We start from the raw sequence: 21,649 nt of genomic DNA on the forward strand, positions 1-21,649 counted from the left end.
ACAGACTTCCTGCATGGGTCTGTACAGAATACCTGTGCATTCCACGCAGGTGATAACAGCTTCTTTGCACAGGTGTATAGATCAGCCTTTTTCAACTAGGGTGCCTTGAGGTTTCTTCAGGGGTGCCTTGGCAAAATGCCTAAAAATTTATCAAAAATTGTATACAAGCCAGCAGGTGAATCAACCCTGCCTTTTAGTTACACAAAGCCACGGGTTTTCATTATGCACCATTATGACTTTCTAGATACTGACACCCTAACAACCAATGACATAATCAGTTAATAAGGAGGATGTCGGTTGCCTCTACAGCATCTTTGTTTGACCATCCTTTGCTGCCTCTCCCTGTCAGCACTGGGGTGACATTAGCTGACTGATGGAGAGAAATTGAGAGAGAATAGAAATATTGGAATACAAGTCAGTACCAGTGCGCTGCTTTGGAAGAATAAATCACCTCTAACATTGGGTGTCCTACGTGTGGATGTTACTGCATTATGTAAGGCTATAAAAATAGTTTTTAACTTTTAGAGTGGGGTGCCTCGAGACTGTTTATAACTTTAAAGGGTGCCTTGAGATAGTTTATAACTTTAAAGGGTGCCTTGAGATATTTTATAACTTTAAATGGTGCCTTGAGATAGTTTATAACTTTAAAGGGTGCCTTGACTGAAAAAGGGTTGAGAAACACTGGTATAGATCAATACGCCTGTGTGATTGAGCCAGTAGTATAAGGAAATACTCAGGCATTGTAAATGGTATGCTGGTGGACCCATGGAATTCAGTTTTAATGTTTGCAAACCAAAGATTATCCTACAGCTAACATCCAGGTAAAAGGTAATTTTTTTACCACCATATGTGGAAAATCCAAAATTGCAAAGAGCTTCCTGTTTGCAAATCAGAAACAAATCAGAAACCTGTTTTTGGCATTAGTGTACATAGATGGATGCATCTGACATATACATATTATATATCTTACAGTATGTTATCATATGCAAACAAGATATTGCCTTTTATTTTAATATGGCCAGTTCTTGTACAGAACCTGTTTTGTTTCTTATTTCCAGGCTCAGCTGATGAATTTGGACATCTGCAGTAAGGAAGAGGCCGAGACAATCTTGACCAAAGAGCTTTCCCCAATCACCGCACAATTCCAGATTAAATATGACAAAGAACAAAAGCTAATTTCTGTATGTCTTCTTTTTTTTTTTGTTTTACAGTACAAACATTTAAAGAATGTTATTGATAAACTTTTCTCTGCTGCCCTGTAAGACATAGCATCATATATGCAACATTTTTCATATTAACCACTTTACCACCGGAGGATTTTGCTGTCTTACGTCCAGGCCACTTTTGTGATTCGGCACTGTGCGACTTTAACTGACAATTGCACGGTCGTGCGACGCCGTACCTAAACGAAATGTACGTCCTTTTTTTCCCACAAACAGAGCTTTCGTTTGGTGGTATTTGATCACCTGTGCGATTTTTACTTTTTGCGCTATAAACAAAAAAAGGGCGTAAATTTTGAAAAAATAACAATATTTTTCACATTTTTTTATATGAAATCCCCCCCCCCCCCCAAAAAAAATGTAAAAATCTAAATTTTTTAAAATTTTTGGCCAATTTGTTTTCTGCTACCTATGTTTGGTAAGAAAAATCACAATAAGCGTATTTTGATTGGTTTGCGCAAAAGTTATTGCGTTTACTAACTAAGGGAAAGATTTCTGTCATTTTTGGTGTTTTTTTTTAACGAGTAATGGCGGTGATCTGCGATTTTTTTTGCGGGACTGCGACATTGCGGCTGACAGATCGGACCCTTGACTGACATTTTCGACACTTTTGGGGGTACCAGTGACATTACTACCGTAATCAGTGCTATACATATGCACTGTTGCTGTAAAAATGACACTGGCAGGGAAGGGGTTAATTTTATTGGAGAGAGAGGGGTTAATGTATGCCTGGTGCTTACTAACGTGTGGGGGGAGGTGACTGAGTGACACAGGGACAGATCGCAGGTTCAGCTATGCTGGACCCTGCAATCTGACCCTGTCTGTCACTTAGGAGATCCGCCCGCTTTGTTTACAAAAGCGGGCGGATCTCCAGACTCAATTCCCCGACGATCGGGGAAGAGCGGCGGTGATCACCGCCGCTCCTCCCCTGGCCCGACTCCCGCTGTGACTGAATACAGCGGGAGCGAGCCTCCGGCGGCGCGCGTGCGCCGCCCACAAGGGGAGGGGTCCAGCGACGTAGGTCTACGTCGCTGGACGGGAACGAGCCACTTTGCTGCAGTACAGTCAACGTGACTGGTCGGCAAGTGGTTAAAGTAGAACTGAGGGCAAAACATTTTTACATTTTGGATAGAGTAAGGGAGGGTTTTAACCCCTGTCAGTTTTTTTGCCATCTGTCTCCAATAGGGAAGATTTGTCTTCCCTTCCTGTCCCATAGCTACAACAGGAAGTGAAAGGAAATCCCTCCAAATTTGGGGAATCCCTGGTTGTCACCAGAGTTACCAGAAGATTTACAAAGTGACAAACCAAATTTTGGGATTTTCTTTTACTTTTATTCTCAGTGATAGCAGCAAACAGGACAAATATGGTGACTCTCCCTAACAGGCGCAAGGAAAGCAGTAAAACTTTGACAGTTGTTCTAATTTCTATCCAAAACTAAAAAAAGTTTTGCCTTTAGTTCTACTTTAAAAGGCATGTATGCTAAAAAATATGTAAGTGTAACACTTCTAAGTATTAATTACCTCCAACTGATATCACACTACTACCCCTAGCAATGCGTTTATCTGCTTTTCTCTCAAGAGGACTGAGACAACTTCAGGCATCATTCAGGGCCATCATCTATTTCCTAGAATAGGAAGCTGGTCAATAATTGACCTAATCGTGCACAGTAGCTTTAATCTTTTTGTTGTGTACAAATATCTTACGCAACTCAGCCCTCACTGCTTTATTTCACTTTTTCACACTGTTCAGCCTGAGTGAGTGATCACTTGAAAAAGGGGGACTGAGTGCTCCCTCCTGTTCACAGCAAACTGTTTACATCACTCTCCCAGATTACACCACTCAGGCCCAAGCACAGTCACGTGCTAAAAATGACTGTATTATTTAAAATAATATAGGTGCTGTATATTATAAAATATAGTGACTTTATTAAAACAGACTTGTGAATTACTGGAACATTTGCTTTAGATCACTTCTTCTTGCTTAACATTTTAGGATGCAATGATGACTGTATCAAAGCAAATGGACTCACATACAAATAAGTTATTCAAATATGCCAAAAAAGCAGTTCATCTTTGGGATGTCTTGCAAATCGGACTCGCCCAGCAAGAAAAGACCCTGCAAAAGAATTTAGACTTCTGTCGCAAAAAGAATGATGCAGAAAATCAGGTACGATTGACTCCTATAGTATTCTTGTCTCCCTTCTTCTAGGGTAGATATCAGTTTTTACCCCCCACAGACTGATCTTACCGTACCACCTCATTGCCAGATTTATGAATGCACAGTACATAGGTTTTATCTCCACTGGCACCTTATTGTTTCGATCCAAGATGGTAACATGCCACTCCATCAGATGTGCAAGCCTATTTGTCCATATTTTACCAGTCAGCTTTATGCTTTAATGTTTTAACTTGAACACCCAAAATAAGAGCTGTAACCAAATTTGTTGATATAGGGGTATTGGTGATTATTCTCTATAGTGTGCCACATCCCTAACTTTGAATATAGAAATGGAAATTCCCCTATTGTGGGGACTTTTTAGGCACTCTATTCATATAACAAATTAATTCCTAAAAACAGGTTTTATTTACAAATCACAGAAAACACAGAATATATATGGTATGAATAGCTAAAAATACATCAACTGAAGTATAAAATGATGCTAAAGACAGATATCCTCCTCCCAACGCGTTTCAGAGACTGTGCAACTCCTTCATCAGAGGTATAGGAAGTATCATTTATAGTCACTCAAATGGTGTAATGATGAACATTCCATGTTTTATTTAAAAACAAAGTCTCAAAGCTTTCTGCCTTTCCGCCCAACCTTAGAGGTAACGTATATTGTCCTGAATTGTCTTGAGATTAGGGATGGAGTCACACGGTACTCCCACCGTGCGCCTCATTTAAAGTCCCACCCCCCCCACTTTTTTTTATTTTCCTGAATGAAAGTCAATAATGCAGAGGAGCATCAATGAGAGTGCTACACTCAACTTGTGGAAACCAGGAGGAAATGAGGCCTAGCAGACAAGGTCCTGCATCTATGGAGCCATAAAAAGAAAATACAGAGGGCGCACCAGTCTAGGGCATTACCTTTTGCAACAATTTATTTTAAAAAAGTATGCACATCTTTCAAACGAGATGAAAAGTCAAGCGAAAATAAAAGTGTAAGTCCACCAAGATTCTCCACTCAGCATGGTCTGCTAGTTAAAAACACTTAAGACTTCATCTGGTTTGTGAGTATGATGTACATACTTTAAAATAAATTGTTGCAAAAGGTAATGCGCTAGGCTGGTGCGCCCTCTGCATTCTTTTCTTTTTAGAGCTTTATCTGGGTTTCCCTGACCTGTTGGGAATGGTAGCACAGCCGAAATGGCAGCTAAACCAGCAGAGTCGCCTTTCTAAAAGATCAAGCCGCATAGTAACTTCTTAAGCGCAGGAGCATAAATTTCCTTTTTTTTTTTCAAAAATTTCCTTATTCCAATCTATGGATTCATTTTGGAATGAATCGGCCTCACAGTGAGTAGTAGTATAAGGATAAGCTGACTTTTAACAGCATAGTATAAGTGATGTGTCCTCGGTGAGGGCATGCAGTAGGACTTCAGAGTCTCTGAAACGCGTTGGGTGGAGGATACTAGTCTATAGCATCATTTTATACTTCAGTTGATATATTTTCAGCTACTCACACCATATTTATTCTGTTTTTTACTGATGATTTCAAAATAAAAACTGTTTTTATGAATTAATTTGTATATATATATATATATATATATATATATATATATATATATTCACATTGTAAAGCGCTGCGGAAACTGTTGGGGCTATATAAATCCTGTATAATAATAATAAATATATGATTTAAGTGCCTATAAATTCCCACAATAGGGGATTCTCCATTTCTATATCCTAATTGGTTGATATGATTAACTAGGCAAATTATTCACATTTTAGTTAGTGATATCTACCTCTGTGATTTTTAACGGCTCTGTTTCCTTCCTGTTTTTTTATATCAAACCTGAAGGTTTTTTTCTGCCCTTTTTAGACACGTTTAATGTTTAATAGGCAAGTGAAGACACCTATGACATATAGAAGAGCAATCAGATTCTTATTAGCTCCATTTCAAATCAGTGGAAGATGATTTATGATTGTTTTTTGTGAATCATTACAATTTGCACAATTCTGGCAATATTCCAAGCATACTGACTGCCCTGTCCTTTCCACATACAGAAAAGAGAAGCCAATCTTGACATTATTTTGGACAGTCTGCGGCAGGGGAGCACTGTGGAACAAATGCGTGCCCTCATGGACAAGGCCCTAGCATGTTTAAAGGACATTAAAGCTGGGTAACCATTTTATCCTTCCTAACCAATATGTTTGTAATCATTATTTTACTAATCAACTCCCTATTCCTCCAACCAGCCCTTTCTGAGTTCAGAGAGTCAGCCATATTCATATACTGTATAAGTGAAGTCTTCCACAGTAAACCACAGACTTCCTAAATCCCATGGAATATCAGCAATGAAATCTTACTGCCATACATCCTGGCTATGTTGCAATCCATCTTGGAGTATTTGTTTCCTTGCATGAAATGCAGAAACAGAAATATGGTGCAGCAGGAATGTAAATATGTGACTGTAATCTCTGTAATTATATGAAATGATATATATTTGAAAAGATTTTGAAAATCACTTAAAATACAGTATGTGTTCCCATTTAAATATTGTCAGCATGGCTTATACCAGTAATCAGATTTTATCCCACAACTCCTCAGTAGCATTATAACTTAAACATTTTCTATGGCCAGAAGCCAACACAGACACGTTCCCTGTCCTTTAGTTATACATGTCTCTGCTGGATAGTCCCTAAATGTTATGAATGATTCTGTCAATCAACAGATATGTGAAGTTTCATCATGATCAAGTCATTGTTACAGAGTCCTATCCTGCAATGGTGCTGAGTGAATTAATGTCATACAGCTCGTCTATAAGCAAATTCTTTCATGTCCAAGAAGTTTATGGACAGGTGAGTCAATCATAAACCAGAAATAAACTGAAAAAAGATGTAGTGCTACCCTATATTAATAAACATAAATGTAATTCATAATCCACAAACTCTATTAATTATATACATAAAATAAAGTGCATAGTGCAAACAAAGACAGGCGGTGACGTCATCACATTGGCGGAGCTACGGACGCCATTGTATACGAGATATGCTCATTGTCTTCTGTTAGCATGTGAGTGTTGCTTTTAATCTTTAATAAATATCTATGGTGGTCTACACTATTGTGGTCTTCCCTTTGCTTCTTATGTATGAAGCCTGGGAATGAAGATACCGGGATAAAAGTGAATGGAGAGATGGAGTGGAACATTAATTTAGGCGCTTGTGACCTCCTCTAGCATAGTGAGGTCCTATATAGAAGGTAAGAGGACACCCTTGAGGTTAGGTGAAGGGCACGATGGTGTGTGTGTTTATTCATCAAGTTGGCCAACTACAAGAAACGTCTGTCCTCTGTGATTGCCGCCAAGTACTAAGTCATGTTTTGCTAAGCGGTCAAATAATTATTTCACTCATTAAAATGCAAATCAATTTATAACTTTTTTGAAATGTGTTTTTCTGGATTTTTTTTGTTGTTATTTTCTTTCACTGTTAAAATTAGAGACTGATTATTCCTTTGTCAGTTGGCAAACGTGCAAAATCATCAGGGGATCAAATACTTTTTTCCCTCACTGTACCAGAGGGGTTGGACCCTCAAGTTATAGAGTGGTCATATCAGCATGTGACACAGGTCTAACTCGAACCCAATGCTGGACATCTGGTGAAGACAGCTCACATCAGAGATCTATGGGCTGTTATGCAGGATTCAATATCAAGGAGGACTCAAGTGAACAGCATCGCGACCATATTTTATCCGATGTTTGTAAGTACGTTTCTTAATAAACGTATTTGTTATGGTTTTAACGTGCTTCACAATGGGATCCTTTATGTTCATCATTCTGCTGAGCCTCATTTGATCCGAGAGCTGAGTGCATATATGGTTGCGATGCTGTTTGCTTGAATCCTCCTTGATATTGAAGCCTACATAACAGCCCATTGATCTCTCATGTGAGCCATCTTCACCAGAAATCCAGAGCTGGGTTTGAGTTTGACCTGTGTCACATGCTTATATGACTGCTCTGGTAAGGAAAAAAGATATTGGGGGGCATACCCTAAAAAGCACAATTCTCAGGTTGGCGCTGCTAAAAGACCAATATACAAATTGAACAATATAATAGCACACACATACACAGAAAAAAATTGGTTTACAAATTTTGCAAGGCTATTTAAAAACACCTGCTCTTATACAGTAAATATGGGGATTTGGTCACACCATATGGCCATACTGTGCTTAAGCCCACCACTACGTCACTACCACTACGGTATTATCTTCTCTATGAATAGTGTAGAACCCACTGAAAATGGGGTACTTTGACGTAGTGGTGGGCTTAAGCACAGTATGGCCATATGGTGTGACCAAATCCCCATATTTACTGTATAAGAGCAGGTGTTTTTAAATAGCCTTGCAAAATTTGTAAACCAATTTTTTTCTGTGTATGTGTGCGCTATTATATTGTTCAATTTGCTCTGGTAATTAGACATGCTGGAAACACTGTGGTGTTGTGTGTACCATTCACCTCACTGAAGCTGGTGCGGGGCTCTCATCTGTCTCTCCATTACCAAATATGTGGACTTTATATGTTTTATATTATATCTGATTAGCGCTGCATATTTATACTTTCAGTTTTTTATTTAATATCAACAAATTATTGCTGGCTGCTTATATATGGAATTGTATCATAGGTAGCATTTTTATTCTTAAAACAGAGTCATAAGTATATAAACAGGGGATGAGCTATCTCTATATCAACTCATATGGTACCTTTTGGTCCCAGAAGCGGGGGGCGGGGGGCGGGTTTCATCAGTGTAACAGCCTTCCCAATAAACAAATCACAGTTGCAGTTATCCCCCTGAGGAAGATACGAGGTCCCTGTGTCATCATGAGTAGTGGAGGGGAGGGGCAAGGACGGACGCTGCACTGACCTCGCCCGAGACTGAGCAGCTGCCGGCTTATGCAGCTCATTCAAGGCTTTTTGTTTTCTCACCGCACCACCACGATATTCACCTGCCCATTGTTGCCTATCATAGATTGGTGCACTCTAGTACCTTCCAAATGTGAGTAGTAATACAATTTTAAAAAAAGATTTCAGCACTATCCAACTTTCTTCCTTTTATATGGCACCAACATTGCATGAGAAGGAGTGATACAATGCCTCATGGGACGTGTAGTTCTACAACAGCTGGAGGGCCGTAGTTTGAGGATCCCTGCCATAGAGGATCCCCACCTGGGGGGGATTGAACAGATCCTTTCCTATCCTAGGTAGGCATTAAGCGCTTTTTGACCAAACTTAATTGCAAGGTCACACGCATTAAGGTGAGCGCCCATTCATAAGGGGGTGCACAGTTTATTTGCGAGAGATCTTCACTGTGGCACCTTGGAAGCACTTTGTGTGGCTTTACTCGTGCATGTTTGCAGCACTATTAGCATTTTTCCGTGTTGCTCTTTACCTGTATTCTCTCTCTTCTAAAGCAGAAATGTCACCTCTGTGTCAAACTTATAAGGCACCAGTGGAGGACAACCTGTCCCCTTCCCATCCACTGTCCAGGCAGCTTGGAGGAGAGTGAAATTGGTAGTGAATAAAAGCATTGTTTTATTACCATTTTGTGAATATTCCTAGCTAGAATTTAGCTCATTGAGAAGATAGACTGGCCTTACAGTCTGACTTCAGACTTCTCCTTTCGTAGAGAGAAAATACAAGCTAATAATTAAACATTATGTAGGAAAGCTGGGGTTATGTTATTATAATAACTCAAGAGTAGAAACTCAGATTACTATAAACATTGTTGATGATATATATTTGTGTGCCGCTCAGGCTTGCCGATATGGGGTATCCATGTGGATTTCTCTGCAACCGCTGCAGGGAGTGGTGGCAAGGGATGAAGCCTGTCCTGGCTCTTAGCTATAGCTTAAGGGAGAAGAAAGAGGTAATGCCTGATGCCTCACATCCGTGTAGTCCTATGGTAGCGATGAAAGTGATGAGAAAGACTTCAAACAACAAGTTCTTATTGTTTGAATAAACTCTTGCATCACTACCATAAGACTACACGGATGTGCGGCATACCTTTTTCTTCTCTCTTTTCATGACTGGTTCACTTTATTTACTTACCCACATTTCATAGTTTACTGCTGCTGCTTCCTTGTGGTCTAAATCCACTATTTTTAACTGCACTAAGTGATATACTGAAATTATAACTAAAGGCATTTTTTTTTTAGTTTTGGATAGAGTGAATTACAACACCTGTCAGGTTTTGATTGCTGTCTCTATCCCCGTTGTGGAGATTTAACCTCTTGTCCTGTTTACTGTTATTCATTAAAGTGAAAGAAATTCTAAAAGGTTTGGTTGTGACAAGAACAAGAATAAGGGGAAAGCTTGCAATGAGGACACTAGTGCTGATGATAATCAGGGCTTCCCTCACTTTGGAGGGATTTTCTGGCACTTCCTGTTTTGGCTATGGGGCAGGAAGTGAAGAGAAGCCTTCCCAATGGCAAAAAAAAAAAAAAAACACCAGCAGAGATTATAACCCCCCTTACTCTATTTAAAATAAAAAAAAAAGTTTCTTCTATAAATAGCACATGCTGACTGTAAATTCCAGACATTTTTTAGGAGTGAAACGGTGCCTAAAGGAAGGTCTGTCTATGTTCTGTTCCACCTAGCAGATACCAGAGAAAATTTTGGAAACAGAATCATGTAGGAAATAAAAATTAGAAATGTTTGAAATACATAATAAGTTTAACCTCTTCTGGACCGCCCCACGCACATATACAGTACTGCAGCAGGGCGGCCCTCCTGCACTAAATTAGGTACCTGTACATGAATTCGTGCACTGGGTCTTGGGCGCAGGAGCCAATCACTCGATGTTTGCTGGCATCTCATGATCGTTCTCAGGAGAGGCAGAACGGTGGTCTGCCTATGTAAACAAGGCATATCGCCGTTCTGTGAGAGGGAAAGATGGAGATCTCGTGTTTCTGCTAAGCAGGAACACGGATCTCTGTCTTCCCCCAGTTAAAGCACCCCTTCCCCCACAATTAGAAAGCACTCCTATAGCGCAAAAAATAGAAAAAGAAGAGGTAATCAAATACCACCAAAAGAAAGCTCTATTTGTGGGAAAAAAGAACATCCATTTTATTTGGGTAGTGTCACACAACCGCGCAATTGTCACCTAAAGTAACGCAGTACGCATACTGTAAAAAATGGCCTGGTCATGAAGGGGGGTAAACCTTCCGGGGCTAAAGAGGTTAAATGAAGGCATTACTATATACTATACAGTATTACAGAATTGAAGTTTTACTTTAAAAACCTCTTCCATCAAGTGCCTTATGCAGGTAGCATGGTACCACTGGCTCTGAATTTTGTACATTCAGGTGCAAGAACTGCTATGACTTGTAGTTCCTCTGCTCTGTATAATGTAGCTTTTTTTCTTCTTTTACAGAAGGCTCCTCTGATAATTAAAGAATCAGATGGTAAAAGCTGCAAAACCATGTCCCAGGAACCAGGCAGGCCGGATGTGGAAAAAGAGCCTATAGCCTATGCATCACAGGATATTGATGACAAGTCTGGTGTTACATGGGATCACCCTATAGAGAATACTGGAATGAAGATACTGCAGCCACCTGAAGTAGTAAGCACAGTGGCTGATGAAGAAGAAGTATCTGCTCAGGTATCAGCAGAGAATGAGAATAATGTAACAAACAATTCTGGCCATGATGACATTTTGGAAACTCCCGGCAACACTCAGATCAAGGTAAGTTTGAAAAATATTCTTCAGTGTTCAGGGCTGGCACAAGACATTGTGCTGCCTGCGTCCATGAATGAAATGCTGCCCCCCCCCCTCCCAAAAAAAAATAAAAAATCACACCCAACAAAAGGCCCCCTTATCCATTATTTTATATAAATGTAACCTTTAGAAAATATTAAGTATACTGTTATCTTCTTCCATAACTCACTACCGGACTGGTCCACCAAACACTCACTGCCTGTCCTAGTCCTCCTGTCACTCCTGTGTCTGCAGTACCCATCGCCCTAGAAGATCCAGCCTATTCTGCATGAGATGGAGTGCACTGATGTCTGAGGTCATTGCACACACCATGATCACGTGAGGGAAGTTCCCTGGAGGAGACACTCCGCCTCCTTATACTTATCAGTGTGCACTACGGGTGGCAGTATGAGATCGGGAAATACCACCCGTAACACACCGCAAACTGATGACACACAAAACTGCTGTAAAAAAAATCTTGGGGGTTAATTTGCTGCCCCTCTCCAAGTGCTGCCTGGGTCCAGTGGACCCAGTGGGACCCATGGTAGGGCCGGCCTTGTCTGTGTTCTGGAATACATAATAGTATCTGGATGGTGGAAAAAACATTGCATTGTCCTAGCCCCTGCAGAAACGGTGTACCAGCTCAGAAGGCCACCTGCCATATGCTTACTTATTTTGGTATGGCACTAGCTACAAAAGACAACTAACCATGTTCCCTGTATTCCAGCAATCGCCAACAGGAGAGCACACAGAAGTCCCAGAGGTGGTTGAGAGATTTTTAACATCCAGAGGAAACACATACACTGTGCTGTCACCCAGCAGGAAGCAAAAGAGCAAATCTATTGTGATAGACCAGCCAGTGCCAGAGAATGTGTTCTTCACCGAGGCTATCATAGAAGAGGAAAGCCCTATCAATATAAACCTGATGCTGGTGCCGGAGGAGCTGATTACTGAGCTAAAGAACAAGTGAGTCTCATAAACCCCATCTTATGAACCCCATAGACCCCATAGAGGTGGCTGAAATTGGCTTAGAAGAAAAGCTGCTCAGCTCTGAAATTGGAGTCCCATTGACTTTAATAGCTTTCCAAACCAGTTTTGTCTCAGAAGTTTTCCCTATAGGAAAACTATAATGGCTTGCATCAATCTCATCACAAATTATTGTATATCTGTTTTCTGCTATTTATACAAAAACATTCAAAATGGATCTTAAGGAGCATTTTGGATTTTCCAAAGAAAGAGCACAACAAAAACTGCTTGTTTTCTGTCTGTTTCATTTTGAATGAAACTTCCCAGAGAGCCATCTGAACAGAAAAAGGAGAGAGGTGGGGGAGCCGCTGCTCTTAGGCCCCTTTCACACAGGCGGACCGTTCAGATCCGCCTGTCCGGTTTTTTTTGCGGATCTGAACGGTCCCTCCATCGGTCCCCGGATCGGATGGGATCGGATGAGAACGGACCGACAGTCCGTTCCCATCCGATTTCCCCCATAGAGATGCATGGGGAACTGACAGCTGTGTCTCCGCACACAGCGCGGAGACACAGCTGTCATCCTGCTGTTTAGCGGGGGATCGGCGGCTCGATCCCCCGCTGAGAAAAACGGAATCCGTCCGACGGAGGGATAGTGTGAAAGGGGCCTTATGCATTCAATAGTGTTTGTGTATAGTTTTGCTTCAGCTTCTGAGCTGTAAACAACTGAATTTTTTTCAGCAAAGCAGCTAAGTAGAGGCTGAAAAGCATGTGAAAAAAAATCTTTATTAGCTATATATAAATATTTACCTAACATTTTTTACATTTTCTTTTTTTTTAGTCCTGATCTTAATTTAAAAAAAAAAATTATAATTTAGTCCTGATCTTAATAAAAAAATAAATTATAGACATAACTATATACCCTCTCTTTAAAGAAATTAAGGATAAGAACTCTATACCCAATCCCATAAAGTGGCTCTAAAGGCAGAAGGTTTTTATCTTAATGCATTCTATGTATTAAGATAAAAACCTTCTGTGTGCAGCTCCCCCCTCAGCCCCTCCATACTTACCTGAGTCCCATCTTTATCCAGCAATGTTTCACAAAAGACTCTGTGTCTGGAACTCTCCCTCCTGATTGGCTGAGACACATAGCAGGCACCATTGGCTCCCCCTGCTGTCACTCAAAGTCAGTGAGCCTATAAGGAGAGAGAGAGGGTGGGGCCAAGCAGGGGCTCCATGTCTGAATGGACACACAGAGCAGCGGTTCAGCTCAGGTGCCCCCATAGCAAGCTGCTTGCTATGGGGACATTCGGCAGGAGGGAGGGGCCAGGAGCACCAGCGGGGGATCCGAGAAGAGGAGGATCTGGGCTGCTCTGTGCAAAACCACTGCACAGAGCAGGTAAGTATGACATGTTTGTTATTTTTAAACAAAACAAAAAAATAAGAATTTAGTATCACTAACAAGTGTTTTGCTTTTTCTCCCTATGGGCTAAGTTCACTTTAACACTAAGATATTACACTGTTAATCATCATTTCCTTTTTTTCTCGCCGTCAGAACATAAGTGTGTAGTATGTCTTTTCTCTTGCCTGAGCTCAACGTTGATCACAAAGACTAAATAAACCTTCATATAACAAACTCAAGGGTTTGTTATCTGATAGCTTTGCTCTTCTCTATCAGTCCTATAAAAAGCTACTTAGCCCTGACCTCAGATAGGATACAGGTCACATCAGTGTGGGCATTATAGCCTGACACTGGGCTGAAATTTCTAGGGGGAAAATACAAGCGAATAACAACACACAAACCTGTCCCTGAGAGGTAAGACAGCTTTCTTATAACAGTATATAGTGATAATTTACATTCTTATTCATGCCCATTTATGATTGATTCTACGTTAAACACAATACTTTTTTTTTTTTTTTTTCTAGAGAGCCTTTTGGTATCTACCTGATTGGTTGCTGTTTGCCATGTAGATGCTCTCTTTTTCTCATTGGTCTGTTTACTGTTGTGACAATATGATAATCTCATTTTAACTTTCCTCTCATTTTCAGTATTCGGTTTGGCTTCTTTGAGCACCTGGAGGGTTGGTTTGATGAAATGGTGTCCAATTCTCATTGTATTGTTCTGGCCAAGAAGGAGGAGCTGAAGTCTGAACTGGATTTGCTCTGCCACCTTCATGAACCCAGGGGGCTACGCATAGAGATGGACATCCACAACGTTAGGGCAGGTACAGTCATTTGACACGTGAACTTTCATCTTTCATGCAAACATCTACGCAGACATATGAAACACAAGTAAGTGTTATTAAACAGTCATATGATATTTTAAACAATGCACTTACCTTTATAACCCCACCACCTATTCTGTACCATGGAATAAGTAGGGTGGTGACATTGTTTAGGTCTCGCAAAGCCTTACTTCCTTCCTATTTTTTGGACTTGCAATAAATATGATTATAAACATACACATATATCTTTAGTGAGAAACAGCTCATTGGAAACTCCTAGGAAAATATGTAAAACTACACTTATATGTCTATGGCTGGTATAAAAATATATCAGAAAGTTGTGTATTGGCAAAAGATGGGTTATTATCAATCAAAAGCCAGTCCTGTTTGCAATACATTTTAATCCTACATGTGCCTCTGAAAAAAATATAATTCTGATTCCCTTGTAGCTGAATTGCTCCTACACTCAGAACGTGTGGACCGCCACTGCGAAGGAGTGAATCAAGCACTTAATGATTTAAAGGAAGAGAGCACTTTACTGATTGAGAAAATGAAAAGTGAGACTGAAAATTTCCGCAGCAAAATCATATCCATGGAAAGCACATTCCTGAATGCCAATAAGTCTGATAAGTGAGTATATGACTATTTACTACACCATACCACTATATTAATAATTTGTCTTTTCATGTTTACTAATTGATCCCAAAGATGTGGGGCTTCAGACTATTGGAGGTACAGTAAGTCCACCCATAAGGGACATGATGGGTGACATATCAAAAATGGAGCAGACAGAATTTAGAGCATTTGTGCATGGCAGGAAAAGTAAAAAAACAACAGAACAAGGTGGTCATCTTTGTCTGCAAAATGTCGTCCAATGGGACTTTCCAAACTCGATCCCCTAATGTCAGTCACATGGTCCCTAATTCTCTGCCAAAACTTCCTTTGCGGTTTCCCTACATAAAAGGCATCGCATTAACAGGTTAATAGGCAAACAATGCCCACAGTCTCACAGTTAACTAAATGTTTGGGTGTAAAATTGTACCTGCCTATTCTCATTGAGTTGCTTGAGACCTGTATGAATCTACAGTATGAACAATGGCCACACTTAAAGGTACCCCTTGGGCATGACCGCCACAGGTTTGCACCCCGGTTGTCTCTCAAGTGGCTCTTGACCAACATTTCCTTAAATGAATGTCCATGTCTAAAGATTAGGCATGGATAATCTTCAACAAAAGAAACTTGTATACAACCACAGGATCCGTGATCAAAGCGCACCTATAAAAAGATCCTATCACTGCGCCATGCAATATGGTCTTATAAATATATGTCTGTGAGCAGTTGCCACTTTAACATAAAAGAAATAACAACGTATCTACCAGGTGCAGAAATATAGAGATAGTAGATAGTGGCGCTACAAATCAAAAAACCCCTGTGAATAAAACAAATGAATAAAGTTCAGTAAAGGTTCTAATAATATTAAAAAGTCCCTAATAAAAAATGTAGAAAGCATAAGTGTCCATGATGATTCCATTTCTTCCAGCAACTGTGTACCACACCACGTGCATAGGTGACACCACTCCCTTTCAGATGTCAACTCACCAAGTAAAATTGCCAAATATTCTCATATTGGCAAAGTAAGCAAACACCCTCTCTAGGGTTGATGATACTCCACTCCTCAGTGTCATCACCCAACCATGATCAACCATGCGTTGAACCCCACTTTGAGCGTCAGATATTACAAAATTTATCAGAATTAGTTTGGTTTTAATAAAGCTTGTAATACCTTATTGCACTATCAGTACTTTCTTTCTCTTATACACATGCTATTTTATGGATCATCACTGAGGAGTGGACAACAGTTGTGGATTATCATCAACCCTAGAGAGGGTGTTTGCTTACTTTGCCAACATAAGAATATTTGGCAATTTTATTTGGTGAGTTGACATCTGAAGGGGAGTGGTGTCACCTATGCATGTGGTGTGGTGGACAGTTGCTAGAAGAAATTGAATCCTCATGGAATTTATTCACTTTATTTAGGGGGGTTTATTCATTTGTAGCACCACTATCTACTATATCCATGACAAAAGAAACTTGTCATATGCAAATATAAGTCCTGAAGAAGTGGCCTGTGACCATGAAACGCATTGACTGTGTAACATGTGACATTAACTTATGGAAGAATGTATTTTTCCTTTTTATGACATGTGATGTATTTTGCTCTTTACACCCATTGGTTGGGAATTTTATCCTATATATGTAATAAACAATGAGATTTTAGAAGTTTTAGTTTTTGATTTATTACCAATAAGCTATCCTAGACCACCCTGTTATCTTGTTTTTTCTTTCTCTTGCTCTCTTTTGGGTTGATGATTCACAGGTATAAAAATCTTGGATTTGCACTCCATTTGTGCATGACAATCAATCAGCTTCTATCTTCGGCTTGTTTGATTAGGCTTTGAAAATGAAAAATAGAATCTGATTGGTTGCCTTGCGCAACCGCTCCAGATTCTGGCTGCTGCCTTTATAAACTTTTCCTGATGTGTACTTGTATTCTCACTGACAGACTGGAGCCATTTTATTTTGGCAGTTTGACTTGTTCAGCCTTCTCGTGTCTCTGCAACTGTATTCCCCTAAAGAGGGACAGTCATTTTTTAGGCAAGCAGAAATGCTGCACAGGAGAAGAGTAAGAGAAACTGTTTGTCTTTTCTCTTTTGTGAAGGTTTTCGTGTATTTTTAAAGTCTGTTTAGGACCCTCTTACAGCTTGTCTACATGTCAACACTAGGAGGTTAGATTATGGAAGAGGTAGGTGCGATTTATTCTGGTTTACCAAGAAACTTCTGGAAAAATAGAAAGGGAAGTAAAGAAAAGTACTAAAAATAGAAAATCTATCTGGTTCTTCAAAACCAGTAATTGGCTAACTGAATAGATTGTAGAGCAAGCTTTTCAAGCATGCTGGTTTCTTCCACATTAGAAGTCTGGATTTCAGGTATACTACAACCCAATTCCAAAAAAGTTGGGACACTGTACAAATTGTGAGTAAAAAAGGAATGGACTAATTTACAAATCTCATAAACTTATATTTTATTCACAATATAATATAGATAACATATCAAATGTTGAAAGTGAGACATTTTGAAATGTTATGCCAAATATTGGCTCATTTTGGATTTCATGAGAGCTACACATTCCAAAAAAGTTGGAGCAGGTAGCAATAAGAGGCAGGAAAAGTTAAATGTACAAATAAGGAACAGCTGGAAGACCAATTTGCAACCTATTAGGTCCATTGGCAACATGAATCGGTATAAGAACCTCTCAGAGTGGCAGTGCCTCTCAGAAGTCAAGATGGGCAGAGGATCACCAATTCCCCCAATGCAGCGGCGAAAAATAGTGGAGCAATATCAGAAAGGAGTTTCTCCGAGAAAAATTGCAAAGAGTTTGAAGTTATCATCATCTACAGTGCATAATATCATCCAAAGATTCAGAGAATCTGGAACAATCTCTGTGCGTAAGGGTCAAGGCCGGAAAACCATACTGGATGCCCGTGATCTTCGGGGCCTTAGACGGCACTGCATCACATACAGGAATTCTACATTAATAAAAATCACAACATGGGCTCAGGAATACTACCAGAAAACATTGTCGGTGAACACAATCCACCGTGCTATTCGCTGTTGCCGGCTAAAACTCTATAGGCCAAAAAAGAAGCCATATCTAAACATGATCCAGAAGCGCAGGCATTTTCTCTGGGCCAAGGCTCATTTAAAATGGACTGTGGCAAAGTGGAAAACTGATCTGTGGTCAGACGAATCAAAATTTGAAGTTCTTTTTGGAAAACTGGGACGCCATGTCATCCGGACTAAAGAGGACAAGGACAACCCAAGTTGTTATCAGCGCTCAGTTCAGGAGCCTGCATCTCTGATGGTATGGGGTTGCATGAGTGCATGTGGCATGGGCAGCTTACACATCTGGAAAGGCACCATCAATGCTGAAAGGTATATCCAAGTTCTAGAACAACATATGCTCCCATCCAGATGTCGTCTCTTTCAGGGAAGATCTTGCATTTTCCAACATGACAATGCCAGACCACATACTGCATCAATTACAACATCATGGCTGTGTAGAAGAAGGATCCGGGTACTGAAATGGCCAGCCTGCAGTCCAGATCTTTCACCCATAAAAACATTTGGAGCATCATAAAGAGGAAGATGCGACAAAGAAGACCTAAGACAGTTGAGCAACTAGAAGCCTGTATTAGACAAGAATGGGACAACATTCCTATTCCTAAACTTGAGCAACTTGTCTCCTCAGTCCCCAGACGTTTGCAGACTGTTATAAAAAAGAAGAGGGGATGCCACACAGTGGTAAACATGGCCTTGTCCCAACTTTTTTTGAGATTTGTTGATGCCATGAAATTTAAAATCAACTTATTTTTTTCTCTTAAAATGATACATTTTCTCAGTTTAAACATTTGATATGTCATCTTTGTTGTATTCTGAATAAAATATTGAAATTTAAAACTTCCACATCATTGCATTCTGTTTGTATTCACAATTTGTACAGTGTCCCAACTTTTTTGGAATCAGGCTTGTATTTATTGGCTAGCTAGATAGATTGTAGTGCAAGCTTCTGAAGCACATTGCTCTTTTCTTTCAAAAAGGCCAAAGTGCTTGAAAATCTTGCACTATACTCTACTTAGTTAGCCAATACATTGTATCACCCTAAATCCAAATTTCTATTTTTGTTAATGGCTAACATGATACAACACTCTTCTGCTAATACAAAGCGATGATCTTTAGTAAATGGTTATTTATTATTTAAAGCAGATCTAAAGTCAAAACATTTTCATGTTACTGCAATGAAAAAAATTACAACTACAGCCCTAAAATTCTTACCCCCACACTGGTATGGATTCACCCCTGAGCTGACCTGCCTGCTGGCTCTCTGACACTTCTGCATTATTACTACAGTGAGCTCTGTATGAGGCAGCAGTACTGATTGGCCGTTATTTCTTAAAAATGTTTGACTTTGGGTTCAATTAAGCCCCGGTTCACACTAGGGCGACCTGTGAGGCGACCTGGTCGCCTCACAGGTCGCCGCAGGTCGCCTCCCATAGGGAAGCTACGGACCCGTTCTAATAGGAGCGACACAAGTCGCTCCGACCTAGAAAAAGGGTCCGGAGCTTCTTTGGGGCGACCAGGAGGCGACCGCCATAGACTTCAATGTTATGAAGTCTGTGGCGGCCGCTCCGAGGTAGCGGCGCGCTGCTCGCACCGCGATCTCGGAGGTCGCCCCTGAAAGTAGCGTCGCGCCAGTGTGAACCGGCGCTTAAGGTCATATATTTTTCATATGTATCAATTTCCTAATAAAGCTTATGCACCTTTAAGTTTTAGGGACATTTTACTTGCTAAATATCTCATGTACAGTTCATTATTTTAATTCTACATTTCAGACTGGTAGCCCTGTGTAATTCCTTGCCGTCCATTCTGGATAGCCATAACAGTGGAGTCCAGACTGCCATGAGGAACTACCGCCAACATGTGGAGGAGATGCTGGGAAAGCTCTGTGACACCAATTCTGATTTCATCAAATCTTTCAGGTATGAACAAGGCCAATATTTAATACCAAATCTAGGTATCCATTGTCTGACCTTCATTTTGATCTGCTAAATATATAATTAAAAGTGTTTTGTTATATCTGTTGATGAGTTCAAACCTGTTGATTTTGCCATTAATTCTGTGGGCTGATAACTTCCTGTGCCCTTCCTGTGCACAAAGAGGGGTTATGGAGACAAGGCATGGGGAGGAGACCAAGAGAGGTCTATGTCCCTTTTAATCTGTCAAAAATAAAGTGGGTGGGGCTGACACCGCATGCTAAGGATTTCAGAGGGATACGCTTGTTGCTATTGTAGAGAAAGGCAGGGGCACATTATATACCTGGCTCATCAACGTGTGCTTTTCTGTACTTGCAATATCTTCAGAGGTGCACAAAATTTTTGTTGTTTTTTTTTTTTTATTTCGCTGGGAAAAACACTTTAAAAATAAATGTCTCCTACCATTGTTGGTTCTATCGGTTCCAACCAGTGGTGGCTCAGTGAATCCCTATTGTCCGAATCAGTTGGTGCAAGGACATTTGGGTCAGACTAAAACAATATTTCAGCGAAAACTTGACGAAAGATGTCTCCCCTGTAACGGTTTGGGCAGCACATAAAGCAGTGATGCGTGGAAAATGTATTCCGTTATCCTCCTAGATTCACCAAACTTGTAAAGCACAAATCCCAGCTCTTAATGATGAGTTGCAACTGCTGCTTGAATGTCATAAGCGTACCCCAGACACATCGCTGCTGCTGGAACTGAATCTGGCATTAACAACAAGTGCGGAAAAAAGTATCCGTTGGGCCTCTACCAAAATCTACCTGCACAGAGCAGAATAGGGACACTTCTAGCACATAAACTGAATCCACGCATGCAAACCTTTGCAGTTCCCAGGGTGTGTTGTTCTGATAGTACATACTCCCAAAATCCTGGTAAAGTGTTGGAAGCCTTTAGAGGTTTCTATGCCTCTCTATACAAACCCCCGGGAGGGGAGGATCCTCAGTCCTGAGCACAATACCTACAGGTTATTTCACTTCCCAAAATCTCTGTGATGCATAGGACACGTATGGAGGCTCCTTTATAGCTGCTATTAAATCCACAAAGACAGGTTCTGCTCCAGGGCCGGATGGCTTCCCAGCTCTCTACTACCTCAAGTTCCTGGCCTTTTTAAATCCCTCATTTGGGAAGGTATTTTAATGATCTGTGGGATGGGGCCTCTCTGGACCCCACCTCCCATATGGCATATATATCTCTGTTATTCTAAAGCCTAGTAAGGATCTGGGGGAGGTTGAAAACTACTGTCCCACCTCACTAATCGATAATGACCTTAAACTGTTTACAAAAGTACTGGCTAAAAGACTGTCATCCTTTATCAATTCTTATTTACATAGGGATCAGGTAGGGCTTCATCCTGAGTCATCAGGGATGGGATCAGATTAGAAGAGCAGTGGACATTATCATGCTTCTGCGGTCAGGATGGGCTGGGGGCCCCTCTCAAGAGGGACTTCTCCTGTAATTAGACTTGCAGAAAGCTTTTGACTTTGTGTCTTGGACCTACATGTTTCAGGTCTTGGAGACCTGAAGCTTTGGTCCTCTCTTTTTACGTATCCTAGGAATGCTTTATTCTGGCCCACAAGCTAGGGTTAAATTGATGGGATATCGCTTTGATACCATCACCGTGGAACGTAGTATACGACAAGAGTGCCCACTATCCCCACTGCTCTTCGATATTGCGATCAA

At 40.5% G+C, this 21,649-nt stretch overlaps 1 protein-coding gene across 1 annotated transcript in view; it reads left to right on the forward strand.

Annotated features, from left to right (window-relative positions):
• The window catches only part of CCDC180 (coiled-coil domain containing 180), a gene marked incomplete at its 5' end in the record, with an annotated part of 90,909 nt that overhangs the window by 41,762 nt on the left and 27,498 nt on the right, over window positions 1-21,649 (forward strand). The window contains 9 exons of the mRNA XM_082262829.1: window positions 1,059-1,181; window positions 3,213-3,386; window positions 5,445-5,560; window positions 6,113-6,239; window positions 10,806-11,117; window positions 11,857-12,095; window positions 14,142-14,317; window positions 14,767-14,947; window positions 19,768-19,914. Coding sequence (XP_082118955.1) covers window positions 1,059-1,181; window positions 3,213-3,386; window positions 5,445-5,560; window positions 6,113-6,239; window positions 10,806-11,117; window positions 11,857-12,095; window positions 14,142-14,317; window positions 14,767-14,947; window positions 19,768-19,914 — 1,595 coding nt within the window. The remainder of the gene's footprint in view (window positions 1-1,058; window positions 1,182-3,212; window positions 3,387-5,444; window positions 5,561-6,112; window positions 6,240-10,805; window positions 11,118-11,856; window positions 12,096-14,141; window positions 14,318-14,766; window positions 14,948-19,767; window positions 19,915-21,649) is intronic.

Source organism: Pelophylax lessonae, assembly GCF_965119305.1.
Source record: "Pelophylax lessonae genome assembly, chromosome: 7".
NCBI lineage: Eukaryota > Metazoa > Chordata > Amphibia > Anura > Ranidae > Pelophylax > Pelophylax lessonae.